At 37.3% G+C, this 16,905-nt stretch overlaps 1 protein-coding gene across 2 annotated transcripts in view; it reads right to left on the bottom strand.

Annotated features, from left to right (window-relative positions):
• tmem132e (transmembrane protein 132E) overlaps positions 1-16,905 on the bottom strand; it is a 441,890-nt gene that overhangs the window by 22,606 nt on the left and 402,379 nt on the right. For both annotated transcript variants that reach the window (XM_023342404.1, XM_023342403.1), the window contains exon 7: positions 7,150-7,429. In XM_023342404.1, coding sequence (XP_023198172.1) covers positions 7,150-7,429 — 280 coding nt within the window. The remainder of the gene's footprint in view (positions 1-7,149; positions 7,430-16,905) is intronic.

Genomic DNA, 16,905 nt, shown 5'->3' with positions numbered 1-16,905 from the left:
GCTTCTGCCTGCTGGAAATGGGATTGTACTCTGAATATAAATAATCAAAAACAATATTTTCCATGACTCTTAAGTCAAACATCTATTCTCACTTATTTTGGAAGAAAAACTTGTTTCAAGAGGAATATAGTATGTACTCTTTGTGAAATGCAAATAAAAGACAAAAACAGAAATTTCTTGTGTCTGTGCAAAATTATGAATTTGCCACCGCGGCTTTCATTGGTGTCTTGAAACAAATAATAACTTCATAAAATCCCATTTATTTTATTAGGTTAAAATAAATCTTCAGAGCCCAAATTAGTAAGACGAATTTAAAAAGAAAGGGTTTGATGTAAATAAGAGATTTATTCCTCGTGAGAAAAAAAAAATCCTCCATCACAGACTCCTTCAGCTTCTGCTAACTATCCTAAATCTCTACATTTCCAAGATTCTCCGCAGCAGTAGACCAACAGTGTTACACTTCCATTCTAACAGAGGAAGGCTGAGCAGAAACCTCCCTAAATATTTAGTTCATAAGCTAAATATTTCTCTCTCAGCTACACATTTCATTAGCCAACTAAATATTTAGCTAGGAGCTAAATATTTATAAATGCATAAATAACAATGAAAATAGGACTTTGAAAAATTAAGCCCTATTTTTCTCCCATGAAAGGCTAAATGATATAGTTATTGCTGTTAATATTGACTGTGTAACTTTACAAATGGATATTGCATATTTATGCAACTTGGAAATTAGGCTTGTATTTTTTATTTTTGAAAACAATATTTTTGACCATATTTTGATAGTCTTGTGGCCTTGTATTAATTTTTAACACAGAGATCCTGCTGAACCTTTGTCCTTGACATTACAAAAGACATATCGACATATTGGGATGTGCATGAAAGCACAAAATGCTTCCAGTAAAATGAGAAAAGAAATCACAATTAGAACTTTTTATCTGTATACATCTATAATGTCTAGAGATGCAGGCAGAGCTTAAGTATTATGAAACGACACGTGCCGCTGTGAGATCATTTTCAAAGTGCTGTATTTACATAAAGTCCCAAAAGAACATGCAGTTTAAGACACAACAGATCTGATAACATGAAACTTGTCCTGTTTTTATTTATGTGGTCTTAAATGGCAGGTCGTTGTTACCTGAGTGCAGCATGTCTGCTGGAAGCTCTAGCCTTCATCCTGAAGAAATGACGGGCATTTTATTACGCTTTCCATCAAGATAATTAACAATGACGAGCACAAAGATGCACCGTGCCTCTTAATGTGCGTCTCACAAAACAAAGTGCTTTGCTTTCAGAGGATGCTCTGATGAAATACAAATGTAGCTACTTGAAATGCAAGAAGAAAATGACAAACTTTTACCGTGCTTTGGACTTCCCTGCTGTTGTACTGCTTCTCATAAATGCAAAGTAAGCAGATGGTCCAACTGCAAAATAAGCCACTGCAGACCACCTGCATGGTAAGAGAGTTCCCTGGACAGCTGCAGAGCTTTGCAGCAGAGTCTCCAAGATGCAACGGCCTTCTTGGGACTCTTTCAAATTTATTGAACACGTCAAGGTTTATAGTCGGAGGAAGACGAAGGAGGACAGGCGGCAAATAAGAATTAGCATGTTTACAATCACTTAGGAAGATGCTCGCATATATATTTTAGCTGCAGTTGTATGAGAGGCAAATGGTAAAACTTAAATATTTCAAGACTTTACGTCTTCCTACTGCTGCTGACAGAGCACTATCACATTGTTTTAGCCAGACGTTTGTGGGTCAGCTTAAACATAAACGATGAAGCACAAACTTCAAACTTTGTACATCTAAAGCTGAATGAATTGTGCAGATGAGTTTATTTCTGTTCTGCTGTCTGTCTGTGGATGAGATATGTTGGCAGATATTAAGGAATAATCTCTGATTTGAGGACCAACAGTGAATTCTGCTCAAATCTGGCCTCTTAGTTCTCCTTCAGATCCTTAATCCTTCAGATTAAGTCTCCGTCTCCCACCAGGTTTCTCTGATTCTTGGAATTTTCTGTTCACCAAACAATTTGTCTTTAAACTTTTTTATATATGTGAAATGATGCAAAGATTCTGCCACTTTTTTCTTGATCTGATTTGCTATTTGAAATGAACTGATTTCGTACAGGTTTTCTGACATGCTTCACAAAGAATTAAACTTCATATCAAAACTTCTCATACAGCCCAGAACCCACGTTTGATCCTCAAATGAGTGCAAGACTATTCATTAGATTTTTTTCACTTTTGCTTAGAGAAAAAATGCGTTACAGTTCACATATACATAAACCTTTTATAAAATACATTTTCTAATGTATTGAAGTTGCAAGACGTCTTTCGGTGGCCTGCCAGCCGGGAAATAAGAAGCAGGAATGAAAGGAGAAGTTTAGAGCAGCTGGATTCTTAATTTTGTGAGAGGGGCCACTGATGGTCTTAGTTAACTATAATGGATTATTGTTCTGCTGGGAACTGTGACTTAAATTAAGGTGGAAAGACATCCAACTGTGACACCAGAGACACTGAATGTCAGGATCTGTGTTTATTTAGAGTTTTCTGTGTCCTTAAGTCTCTTCGTTGTCCTGTCCTCCCCTTGATTGTTCCCAGGTGTGTCTCGTTTCTGTGATTACCCTCCCGTGTATTTAACTCCACCTGTGTTCCTTGTTCCTCGTCGGGTCCTCGTCAATTATTCGTCAATGTTAGCTTCTGTGTCGTTTATGTCAACGTCAATGTCCAGTCTAGTCGTCCTCAGTGTTTCCTTGTGCCTGCTGCTTGTTACTGGACTTATTTACCATTAAAATAATCATTTTCATCTTACCTGGGTCCGCTGCCTCTGCCTCACCACTCCACCACACCGCTTCATGACACTGAACTTAATTTTATTTGCTGTATTATTCTTGAAGGATGCTAAATGTTTGCAGGTTCTTCTTTCAAATGTGTTTCTTTTGGAGATAAACATCTGGTGTTGGGTTATTGACAGTAAAACATATGCTCCATACAAAGTTTATTTCAGAATTAAATAAACTTAATTAATTTAATCAACAAATCAAATAAATTAAGTTTGTTCATTTAATGATTAAAATAATATTACGCTAGTTACTTTATGCTTACATAAAAGCAAGCATAAAAGCATTGCTTACTTTTATGTAAGCAATAAAAGCATACACTCATATCTGCCTCCTGTGTTGACCAAAAATGTAATGCAGTGTCATCAGGTTTTACTGTCACTCTGCATCATACAACTATTAATATTTATCACAATCTGAGCTCCATGGTAACTTTGCTGCTAATATTAGGAGGCTGATTTATTAATTTATTATGTGAATGCAAAGGTCCAAGTTTATCTCATCATCATCAGTTTTTTTCCCTTTCATTTAGGCAGAACTTTATGATCATATAACTATTAATCTTTATCTTTGCCTGAGCTCCACCTCATCAGTTCAAACTTTAATTGGCTGTGTAAACAGCAGACCCTCAGCAAACCATAGTTGTCTGCAAATAGTTAACATCCACTAATACGTGAGAACCCTAGTGCTTATAATTTTAATAGTTTAAACCCCAATATGATGTCTTAGCACTACCACAAAAGATAATAACTACAATTTTCCATATCTCCAATCTTAGGGGTACAGCCAATCAGCAGAAAGAAAAATAAATGGCACTTCTGGATTGGTTGCTTTCCAAATGCTACCCAAAAGTGTGTTAAGCAGCATTCTGTCTAGGTATTTAAAATTAACAAGCCAAATTTTCTTTACAATATTTTACATATGCTCTACAGAAAATAAATAGGCCAAGAGGCAAATTTTCTATGACTAATTTGGAGCTAATTTCCACAGAAAATACTGAAAATACTGTAGATTTTAAATTCTCAACTTTTATATCAGCCCTACTTTTAGTGTCCATGTCCACACTTAAATACAGACCTTTCCTGGTTTAATTTCTGATAAACCAACACACTTTTTTAATGTGCTCAGGGAGAGGGAACATCAGGACAGTAAGACATCTTTAAAAGTTTGCATCATAAGGTAAGACAAAAAAAATGAAACATTCATTATATTAATTAAGTGAAACCTGACTGGATAAACAAAACAGCAGAAAATTTGTGAGCTGAAAATCCTCCAAAGATTTTTGAAGCAGGCAATAATTTCTTGACATCTTATTTGGACGATTTATTGGGTCAAAATTGAGTCGGCAAGGCAGGTTTTACCATCAGCTGTTCAATTGATGCGTAATTATTTATGTACCCTTCAACGTAGTATAAACAAGCTATTGCTCATTTAAAGTGATGGATTAGTGGCACATCTTTTCTCCCTATTTCTTTGATGGAAGGCATCCATCAGGCAACAACTCTCCGCCCCGACAGGCTAAAACTGTGATCTTTCAGGGTGATCAAAACTCTCACCAACCGCTACCTATCTCTGTCCCCATAAATGACCTGTAGCACCTGTAAATCACAGCCTCGGCATAATAACTTCTGCTGCTTCCTTTATAGGGACCTCTGAACCTGGAGCATCAACATGCAGGGGAGCAGCAGAGCGTGCTTACAGGGGCTGGGGTTCTGTTTCATAATATAAACAGATTAGATGTGGAGAAAGAACAGAAAATTATGAAAATGTATTTTTCTTCTTCTTGATACTATTAGAACTGGCTTCAGTTCCAACACCGATGTCACCAAATTAGTTGCTGAGATTAGGGAGGATGGCACGACAAGACAAGAAAACAAGCAATCAAACAACGGTTCTAAGGAAAGCAGAGAAAACAAAGATGAACACTATAATTACCTCCCAAAGTATGTGTTGCAGCCATCCATCACAGCTTATCGCCTGTCTTCGGCAGCTGATGTAGTTTGTGTGTGAGACTCTCTCAATAATGAGGGATTATCACAAACATTTAAGGAGCTCTCGCTTTGTGCAGTTTGACTAAAATGTTGCCGTTTTTCAAAACAGCTCTCACTGTTTGCTAATGTTGTTCAGTTTGATCTATTGTTATGCCACTTTGTCCTAAAATATCACTAACTATGCAGGCTTTTCAACATTAAGATGATAACCAGAACCACAAAATAAGCTGGAATTTATTTTTGCTCCAAGTTTGACGTTAACAAACCCTTAAATTTTATACCTACAAGGCTCCCTAGTACAGGTTAGGTTAGGTCTATGGGTGACAGAAAACATGTTTATTATATATTGATTATTTTGCACAAAATCATTCTTGGACAAGGAGATCTTAGTCGGGTCAGTTCTGCCTATGTTGAACTCCTTTCAGAATAAACTGTTTTAGGGTTTCTTTAAATCCCAGTAAGTTGTTGAAAACGGCTGCAAACAGATGTGCAATTGTATAACCATATGTGTTTGAAAAGCAGAAGTGGAGCCTCCAACACAACCAACAAAAGTGCAGCAAGTGCCTTCTGGATGGAAAGTCAACAACAAAACCCCTGTCTTATTTTCCAGACATTAAAAAACATGAACTCATGTTTTCTTTAAGTGCTTAGGCTCTTTTTAGAAGCAGTAGAGACCCAAATGGAGGTAAAAAACATGCAAAATGTGAATTTTGCTAAGTAAGCCCCCTTTAATAATCATCAAACTTAAATTATATAAGACTAGAATATTCAAAGGATCTCCAGTTTTCATCCAATGTTCAAAGACAGAGATGCTCAACTAGCATTAAGTGATATCACTTATGTCATTAAAGGGACTTAGAGGACAGAGTCTTTAAGTGTTTTGTTTTCCATCTACCTAATGCGGCCCTTTTCTCTGGGGACTTTCTTAAAAAGCATTTAAAGATTTCCACTTCCTTCACATCAAGGTGCATGCATGAATTTTACTTTATCCTCATTATGCAGAAAAGTGCCGTGAGGTTTCCCCTCAAAGCCACCAGAGCCTGCAGTGTCGTGCAAAAGCATTCCCTCTCTTCAAGATGATTAGTTAAATGTTTCACATTATTAAAAAAACATATTATAAAAATCAAACATTGGTAAGTGCAAAAAAAGCTAATTTCAAATGATGATTTAATTTACTAAGGTTAAAAACGATCCAAACTAGCTTGGTGTGAAAATATAGTTATCTTCCATGTTAAGTTGTAATTTACCTGCCACATGTTCACTTTTAATATCCACACACTGACCTGATGACTACCAGTCATGTAGAACCAAAAAATCACTTAAATAAAACGTATCTAAAATCATGAAGTAGGTAAAAAAAAATAACACCAAGAAATTCAGAACAAAAGCAACACACCACCTCAAGAACTGATAAACATCCAGCAATTGACAGTTATTAGTCTGAAAAGGGGCTACAAATCCATTTCTAAGGCTTTTGGATTGATGCAAACCACAGAGAGCGATTATTCCCAAATGGAGAAAATATGAAATAATAATGAACATTCCCAGAAGTGGCCAGCCTACCAAAATTACTCCAGGATCACATTAAGGACTCATCTACAAGATCGCAGAAGAAAATCTAAACCTCGGCAACCCCTCAGTTGAATAGGTTAAAGTCATATTTTGTGATTTAACAATAAAGAGCCTGGACAAAAATGGCTTCCAGGTGAGGGTTCTGAGGCCAGAACCACTGCTGACACAAAAGAGTAAAAAAGTTCTGTGTCACGTTTTCCAAAAACATCTTGATAATCTCCAATACTGTTGGGAAAGAATTCTTTGGACAGATGAGACGTCATACTGACAGTGACAGTCACATAATCTGTACAAAAAGATCTTATTCTCCACTTCCTCCCTGAGCTACTATTGTAGTCTGAAGAAATGCATCACTTCTGACTAATAACAACCAATCAGAGCCAGGAGGATGGTCTTAGCGCTGTCAATCATGCTCATGTGCGAACAAGTGCTCGTGAAAAAAATACTGTTATAGCAAAACCGCTTAGTCGCCATCAGTGGCTATGCTAACTAGCCTGAGAGTTCATGACAGGCTATGCTAGCTGCAGCATAGCAGAGAGAAGGGAAGAAGATAAGCAGCGCCACACAGAGGGTGATTGACAGCACTAAGACCCACCTTCTAGCTCTGATTCACTGTTTAAAGTTAGAACTGAGAGCAGGCAGAGGAGCTCGTAAAGGAATATATTTTATAAATACTGGTTGGTTTTAATTGGGTTTAGTTAACAATAAAGCTGCATTCATCACTAATGTATGAGTTGGTTCACCTTCAGCACAGTGGAGCCCAGCTCCAGGCCCACAAGAATTGTCCTGTCCACTAGCTCTGCGATCTTTGGGTCGACCACCTTCAGGGAGTCCTGGACGAGGTCTGTGACGTCCACCTGCCAGTCTGGTCCCAGCATGGTGATGACTTGATCCGTTCCCTCCGTGGAAGTGGTGTGGAACTGGGTCAGCACTTTGACCACGGCCCGCTGGTACTGGAGGGCACACCCGCGATTCGTTCGCCGGTCGTCGTCATCGTCATCTGCATCGCTGTCCCTAGTGCTCCTTGGACAGAGAAAAGAAAAACACCCAAATATGTATTAGAGGGCACCTATTATGCAAAATGTGGGTCTTTACTGCTTCTATAAACAGCCCAACCGCTTAAAAAAAACATTGATTAGTTTCAAAGCCTTCAGAATGAAACGTTACACATTGCTCCGCAAAGCCACGCCTGTTACCTAGCAACCCAAGCTGAGGTCCAGCACATTTGGTCAACTACTATTTTAGAACAGAATATACTTTATTGATCCCCAATCACAAATTGCTTATTTGTTAAGAAGCTACTCCATTCAAAGTGTTAAATATTAGCAAATAGAAATTTAACCATAAGCAATATAAAATGTATAAAAAAGTGTGATATTGTAGGTAATTGAAATATGTTCTCAACATAAAATAAATAAATAAAATAACCAGTACATATATGAAAATATGTTAATCTATAAATGAATCTATAAATGAGTCCAGAGTAATCTTAGACTTAAAGACACTCAGATTTGGATGTTCTATAATCTAATAGCTTTATTGGTTTTATGCACTGTACAATGGCTGCTGGAAAAGAAATGTTTTGTTGTTGACTTACTGTTCCGAAATCACTCGCTACATTCTTGTGGGCTGTGCTTTTCAAAGATGTGTGGCTATATAATTGCTCATCTGTTTGCAGCTATTTTCACACGAGTGTAAACGTTGAGGTGAGGGGCGTGGCCAGCAGCAGCTTATTTGGACTTAAAGTGACAAGAGGCCCTAAAACAGCTCATTCTGAAAGGAACTCAATATAGGCAGAACTGAGCAGACTAAAATTTCATTACCTAGAAATGATTTTGTGCTAAACATTTAATGAACATGTTTTGCGTCACCCATAGACATAACCTGTTCAAGGAAGCACAGTAGGTCACCTTTAAAGAGTACAACTTCTGGTGAGTACTCATTAAATCCTATTGGAATTGGAGAATTTTAAAGGTCTAAGAAATATGTCAGAAATTGTCAGAAATGTATCTTCACAACAATTTCTAGTAGTATCATCATCTACTTCATCATCTAGGAATACTAGATGATGATCTCTTATTTAAACCAACAGTATCTCACTAACTTATCCCTAGCACCAAGTCTACTTTGCAACATGATCCTTCTGTTCTTCAGGGCCTCCAATAACAGCATAATTTCACATCATAATGCTGGGAAGAATCTTGGCACCTCTGCAAACAAATCAATCAATCTCTCGATTCTCGTGGCGATGAGGACAAAGTTCTCCAAGGCAGCAGAAAAAAACCCGCTAATCACCTCAAAGCAGGGTTCTGGACGGATGCCCGTTTTTAATCACAGGAGCCTTGGGCAGCGAGGTCAGGCATGCCAGGTGCATCCCGCACTAAGTGCAATCTGCTCGACATCAAGATGTATGAGTTACCCAACATCCCTCAACAGGCTGCACAATCTGCCAGGTCTGCCTTAAAAAGTGCTGCTTTCAAAAGACTGCACGGAAAACAAAACGACTCCAAAGACTCTAAATAGGTAGCCTCGTCACACTTTGTCAATCCATTTATTTATTACCCCAGGGTTTTGTCAAATCCATACTGGCAAGTTGTCAAAAGATGAAAAATAACCATTTTGAAAGAGTCGAAAATCCCTAAAATATATATTTAAAATATTTTTTCTTTCAACCTGCCAGAAGCCTGGAAAGCTGCTGTTCAAAACCACTTTGAAATATTAGAGCACAATATCTCAAGTAAATCCACATCCATAAATTTCAGAAAATTAAGTATTTATACAGAATGTTATTTATATAGTACCTTATAGTACCTGAGGGGGAGAGTCATACTTAAAAATAGCTATAAAAAAGATACTTGTTCATATACTAACATTTTTATAAATTTTTTATTTTAGTTGACTGTTTAGGAAGTTTTCAGCAATCTACAAAGTCCACATCGGGTTGCCAGGCTCCAACAATCACACAAAAAATTTACATTACATTAAAGTAGCTCACAGATTGTACTTGAAGTCTTTCATTTTAAATCAATAATAAAAATATAGATGCAATTCAGATTTTAAATAAAAATGTTGCACAATCATGGCCTGAAAATAATTGTGCAAGGTACAACAGAACTTTGGACCGGCCTCCAACATCTTGCACGCCTACCAGGGTATGAAACTCTTTTGTATATTTGAAAGTAATTCAATCAATTTTAGATGCAGTTCACTCAAGAGTTTCACTGTTCCATCTGAGAGGAATATAAATGTGTAAAAGATTAGAATAGTATTCTATAAAAATATTTTAATGTTTATGTGAGGTTGGGTTTTGTGAAGTACATTATCACAGTTTCTATGTAACACACTGCAATGGTTCAAGGAAAAAGGCAATGAAGGTCATTGAAGCTTGACTCAGAGGGGCTGAGTGCATATGCCTGCTGCACATTTGGGTTTATTTGCTTAATATTTGAACAATTTCTCTCCACTTTACAATTATGCAGTATACTGTCTTGGCCTATCACAATAAATCAACATACAATACAATGCAATATGCAGTTCTAAGGCGGCAAAGTGGAAAAAAAAAAAGGTTCAAGGGATGGAAAAACAAGGCAGTGTACGGCAGAAATATCCTAAATAAGAGTTATTGTCTTTTTACTAACGTCAGTCTGTCTCCCATTTACTCATCCTGTCTGTTGTTCTCTTCAACGTAACGTGAGTCACTCTGACCCCTTCGGACGGGCCAGGGTCTCCCGGCCTGGAGTGGGCCTTTGCTTCGGTGCAGCAGAATTGCTCACTGGCTGAGTTATCCAGCAAGAAGCTCTAAAAAAGGAAAGGAAGTGCAATCGAATGAGCAGCTCATGTGCAATGAAGCTGCAGCTTTGTGTTCTTGTATCAGAGATTCTAACAAGACCCGACAATATGTTTCCAGAGGAGGAAAGAAATCACCTTTTCAGGTGCACAGTCTGGATGGCAAACTCTCAGTGACCTGAGTCACGTTGGTAAACTCTTAGACTAACTCTCTTTATTGCAGACTGTCATTGTGATGATGAGCTACAGAAGTTAGTTAGGGTCAGCAAACAGTCCACTAAATTATCTTGGATGTCTTTTTTCTATCTTATAGCTTATAGTTATTTACAATTATCTCTGAAGCCTTTGCACACATCTAATTTATCATAGCAAATCATAATGACTGTAAATAAACAAGGGGCTCTGCACCAAACAGCAAACTTGATTTAGTGCCTTTGTTGATGCTGGGGTTACTCGGCCTCTATGGTATAGTCAAAGTTTGTCAATAATGCAGATAGTTGATCAAACCTCTGGTTTTAGACACTAAAACATGAAAAGCAACTATTTTACTTTCTATTACTGCTAGTTTAGTAGCAGAGTTCTAATAGTTTTGGGTATTTTATTTTAGTTTATATTTATTTTGTGACTTTTTGTTTGTGTAATTCAGTTTAGAATGTGTTTCCTGGTTTTTGTTAAGTATTATAAATTATATGTTTAGTTTTTAACAGTTATAGAAGTAGTTTTCATACTTTGGTAAATTTTTAGGTGCAGAATTAAAAAAAGCTCGTTTTTCGCGGGGGTTGCGTTCCGAAAAGAGCCCGTGATAGGGGAAATCCATGAAGTAGTTTTTTTTACAATTATTATAAAGCATAATTAAATACTCTACATTGAAACCAAGGAACAAAATCTGTTTTCAGGCCCAAGAATTTTTTAAAACAAATATAACGCTTTCTTACAAATAACTACAGTAAAATAATCATTTTAATCATCAATACGAAGTACAGTAAGACAAATTGTGACTGGCATATTTCACTCTTCCTCTGACTGTGACGCTGCAGCCTGACTTCGCTCTCTGGTGGTATTTTCTTCTAAAGCCTGTGGTGCAGGTGAGTTTTTTCGAGAGAAGAACATATTTATCGGTAGTTGTTGTTGTTGCTCTTTTTTCTTCTGGGCAAAATATTTGCCAAAATTTGCCAAGCTGTATTACGTATATTTAAATACCAACCAATGCCAACATTATTGGCACACAGGTAGAGAAGAAGCGCGGAGGCTGTTTAGCCAATCAGGACGCAGAACACAATGCACTGTGAAAAAAAAAATGCACAAAAAACTCAGTAAAGCAGCGAGGCTGTGAAAGGTGAACCGCGTTATAACGAGGGTTCACTGTACATCAGTTAGGTAATGAATATGCAACAGAAGATATCATTTTCAAAAAATGTATTAAATTATTGCTGAACAGCAGCTGGCTGTGGGGTTTTCTCCTCACTTTTGCTGTGGACATTTTGTCACTATGGAGTATCGTAATTTGTCCATTGCCGACATAAACTGTAGGGGGGAAAAGATTTAATATCAATCAGTGTGAAAGGCTAATGAATATATTTATAAACACGAAACAAAGTATATATTATATCTATAATTTCATCATGTTTTAGCTAGTGTTATAAACGCACGGTAAAGTCCCAATTATAATTTTCAAATTAATTACTATTTTAGTTTATTTCAATTAAGAAAAATGTTTTCTCAAGTTCAGTCTTTGTTATTTCTTTAGCTTTAGTTAACTATAATAACCTTGTTTAGTGGCTATGCTAGAAGTAGTAAAAATAAAAGTTAAAAGACAAGATTGAGAAATGGTATGGCTTACATAGGTTGTGATATTTCTCTTTAAAAATCCTGGACAATTTTGAATACAAACAGTTTCAACAATCAATGCTGCAAAACTATCATGATTAAAACAAACTGAATAACTTGTCATGCTAGTTCTTTTTGGAAATGATGGATAATTTTTTCTTTTCTTATTAGAACCCCGCAGCAAAACAAGAACCAGGAAGATTTCATTGCTGTACAGAAGCTATCTGAGATATTTCGTTTTTGCACATGATTACCATGTGCTTGTTACCCAAAGTGCACGGAGCTCCGACGTCTTCCAGCCTCCGAACTGTTATCTGGGATTTTACGGGTAGTTGCTTGTTTTGGTCCAATTAGATGCTTTACCTGAGGTGGAAAGCAGCAATGCCTCCTCTCACAAAATGATGCTCTCAAGTGCAAACGGTGCAGCGAGGCTACCATGTGTGTGTCACACTCATCTTAACCTATTTCTAACAACAAGGCCAAGATGCAGACCTGATTTAGCAATGTGTAAAGAACGCAGAAAGCTTTTCAGGATGAATGTGTGTTTTCTAACATCTTTCCTGAGATGTGAGAAAATGGGCTGAGGGGGAGTAGAAGACTATAAGTCAGGTTCCTAATGAAGAATGCAGTCCTACATTATGGTTCTTTGATTTATTAAAATATTTCAAACAGAGCAGCCAAAAACAATTCCAGAACAAAATGCTTAATACGGGCATTAGAACTAACATGGATGGCTACCATCGCCGCTGCCAGGGAACGTCAACACAGACCAATTTCATTTCTACCCAACCCCGAATACAAATATTGTTTACGGCAACAGTTGGAGAAATGAAGGAATTATAAATGAGCCTGGCTGCTTGGAAAACATATTGCAGAGCAACAATATTCAAAAAACTATCCAGAGGGAATTAATGTGTAGTAATTAAAGATATTTTGACATTGTTAATATTTCTAAAACTGAGTCCAGACAAAGACTTATACGATTACACTCCTGTATTAATCTCCAATATGTTATTTTTTAAAAACAAGGCAATTTTAATTCACTGATCACTAAAAATATATCCTTTGGTGCAGCAGAACCGGTTTACACAGCTTGTGAGCTGTCACTCAAAATGGGTAAAAATAATCCTTATACTAGCATGCAAAAGCTAAAGTCAATAACTAATTGTGTTTGGATTTAAGTTTAAGGTAAATTTTCACATTAGTTGTGTACTATATTTAAAACAGATTAAAAAAAAACAACAAAAAAAACAAGCGTGCTAATCTGACCGCAAACATCCAGTTAAATTTAGCGCATCTTAACTGTAAGTAAAATGTTCCACCCATGACATAAAGTTCAGTAAAACAATGCCCTCTAAAATAGCAAACATAGTTTACAGAAGTAAAACTATATTTAACCAAAAACTGACAAAAAAGCACAGTGGCCTGAGTCAACAAAGCATGCTAATCCTAATTTTAGCATGCTAATATCTCCAGCAAATTTTAACCATCAATTAGATTTTTCACCCACCATATAAAGATTACATTGGATTCACAGTAAACTGTGTGCAGAGGTTGTCCACTATATCATTTAAATCAGACTAGGTCTGATATTATGTTGCTCAAAATAAAACATTATTTTAAATTTAATTGTGAAAAATCTGGCCGCAATATCCTTCACATCACAAAAGGTTTTGGATAAAGATGCAGCTGCAGTCCAGGCCTGTTTTTCCAAGTCATTTTCTGTGCATACCAACTTCCTCACTGCCTTCATGACAGCAGTAATCAGGAGCCTTTAGTGAACCATTTCTTTTGGCTGCTTTGATTGCCACACAGCTAAGCCACGGGATTTCCTCTTACCACAGGTGAAGCTTTTCTCTCCTGCTTGCTGTCATTTGATTTTACTGCCAACATGTACCCTTTACTTTTCTCTGGGTTTCTCTGCCACATAAAGAAACTGCACACAAAGCCTGCCTGTCACTTTTGATGATGGCACATTCAGACTATGAAACCGTTGATGTCGACTAGAATGGCCTTCCCACAGGAGCCTCCATGTTTTCAGTGATATTCTATCGTCAGTGTTGGACATGTCCTTTCATGTTGAGTGCCGTGTTTTGTTTTTCAGTTGCCTGATGCAGCAGGTACCAACTTGTTACTATATTTAAAGGTAAATTGAGCGATGTTTTTACACTGAAATTTGTTTGGGGAAAATATCCAACAGGTAAGAGCTGAACTAATGTGGCACCTAAGCTAAAAGAACTGTAGCTTAGCGAGACGTGTTGTTTAAATGGAAGCAGATTTTGATCTAGTTTTGTATTTGTTGATTGAGTCAGTTGTGAGAGCTTGGTTTGGAAAACTCAGAACTAATTTCATGGGTAATAAACTTCTTGCATAATTCCTCATGAAAATAAGCAGGAAAATTTTTTGCAAATCCGCCTATTTAACACAATTAATATCCAGGTACTTTCTGAAGTTACTAAATAAATGTCCAGATATTTGCTTTTCTCTGGGCCACCATTAGTGACTTTTAGTTTTTGCTATAATGGGACCAAATTTCGATGTTTCAAAACCATAGAACCGTCCATGCCACCAAAAAATGGGAAGCTTGACAGGTTGAACTTTTACCATGACCATACTGGCAAGAAACACTTAGGCAAACAATCGCTGTCACTCCATTCAATACTCCAGTAACTCATTTCTGACGTCCATCATGGTGTCTCAACGGTATTAGATGTAGCTACAAAGGATCAATAGACTAGCTGTTTTAATGCATGTTAGTATACTGGTTAAGTGAAAGCACAGCTTCTGCAGTGGTCGACTTTGCATTTGAGGGTTTCGCATCTATGGGTGCTGTGGTTTCCTTTAAACAGTCAGAAGCCAGAATGTTATGTTAACTTGCCACTAAACTACCGTTGGCTGAGAGTTGGCCTAACAGCAGACTGTTAGTGATGTACCAAAGGCGGCTGGAAAATGAAAGTACTGAAACAGACTGTTGTTTGACTTCAGTGCACCACTCCTTCTAAAGCTACTGTTCATATTGCATATATTTATAGGAAAAACGACAAAGTCACAGGGAAGGAGATATAGGCCATTGTCCGCGTGGTCAATAGGCTGCATTTCTGCACACAAAGTTTTTACGTGCTCGGGCTTTTGCCACAAATTAAGAGCCACTCATAATCACTCACTGCCACATCGATTGGCTGATCTTGTTACAGACTTGTACGTGCAGCACTTTGTAGCCATCAGAAACCCTGACACTGCAAAAAGAGAATAAATGAGCCTCTCAGAAAGATTATAAACAGCACAAGCTCTGCAGACAACGACAGCTGGCAGCTATTGCTTGAAAGTTAGAATATTGAGACTGATGGACAGCATGGATTGCAGGTGTCAATATGATTTTGCTTCAAATTTTGAGGCAAAATCCAGAAAGTTCTTTTGATTTTCTGTTTTTTCTTTGAGAAATAAAAGCTGTTTCTTCAGTTCACTCACAATCGAACCTCCAGCTTTATTTTAAATGCCATTCATCCTGTCAGCTTTGTGCAAGATTTATTTTTGTATGAATCAGCCCAAAGTCTTCATTCTTTAACTTTCAAAGTGGTGTCACTTGGCCTTCCAGTCTGCCTTTTTTGTATCTTTTCTCCTCCATATTGGTGTTATCTGGGGCACCTCAACCTTCTCTGCCATTTCCTGCTGAGCAGCCACAAGCATTAAGACTCCAGGGGTCCTGTTTTTATCTCCCGACTTTATCCTGGACTGGAAAAAAGTCCATGCTCATTGGACTCTCACTGCCACAATCACTCTATAATACAGTACCCTGCTAAAGTACTTAAACCCATAGAACTCTTTCACCCTTTTCTTAAAGAGCAGTTTCAATGGATTTTTGTGCTAGAAAACCCAAAGTAGAAGATAAATGTGAAGTGCAAGTAAAGCTGCACTTGTTTTTAAAAAGAAATGATTGAAAACAAAATTGTAAACATGTGGAATACATTTATTATTAGCCAGTATTCACTCTATGTACTGGCTAATGATTGAAAGTACCTCAGTAGTTAAAGCTGCAAGTGTTTTACAGTATTGTTGGTCTAGTTCCTAGTGCAAATATCTTATTGCACTTGAAATAAGACATGCATGAAGTGAACTCTGGTTCGATTTGAATGCGTATGTGAATGCCAAGTGGACCGGAGACCCCTCCAAAAGCAAGGAAGTGGACTACAGTGCAGGGCATTCTGGGTAAACATAACCAAAACAAACGTGAGAGTTTAGCACCAGCAGGAAAAATGGCTCATGGTATTTTACCAGACTTAAGAGAAATCCTACAACTGCTAAAATCTGATGCCACTCCATGTCTGTTTACATTTTATGAAGAGGAAAGTTGCAATCAGCGTCTTTTTCAGAGGTTTTCATGTCGGTTCCTTTAGTGGTTCATGGAGTAACTCCACAGCAAGCCAGAAGGGGAACAGGTTTTTCCAATTAGTTTGTATCTTTTGACACAGTGCAGTGTGAAAGAGAACTACAGCAGCTAAAAATGTAACAAATGTTGCAATTTTGGCCCCCAATCACAGAGTCTACTGGAGTGGAAACACCCTCACTGAGCTGCCCTCTCTTTTAGTCAAGCACTGTGTCAGTTTTAGTTTCAACTCTTTTAATAAGATGATGGAAATTGGCTTGTAATATTGAATTTTAATCAGGCATGTATATTTTTCTTAAACTTAGTGAAAATAAAACTGGCAAATATGAATGAGTAGAGCTGCATTTAGGATTCAACCAGATAAAGACAGAGAGAATGTCAGTAGAAAGAACAAGAGGGAAGTTAAAGGAACGTAAAGGGCCGGATGCAACATGATGCAATGGTATGAAAGTTTTGACATGACTTCATCTACTAACACTTATCAATTTTTCATTTTTTAAAG

Source organism: Xiphophorus maculatus, chromosome 11 (genome assembly GCF_002775205.1).
Source record: "Xiphophorus maculatus strain JP 163 A chromosome 11, X_maculatus-5.0-male, whole genome shotgun sequence".
Lineage (NCBI taxonomy): Eukaryota > Metazoa > Chordata > Actinopteri > Cyprinodontiformes > Poeciliidae > Xiphophorus > Xiphophorus maculatus.
Note: the sequence above shows the minus strand (reverse complement) of the source record. Positions and strands in the feature narration are given on the sequence as shown.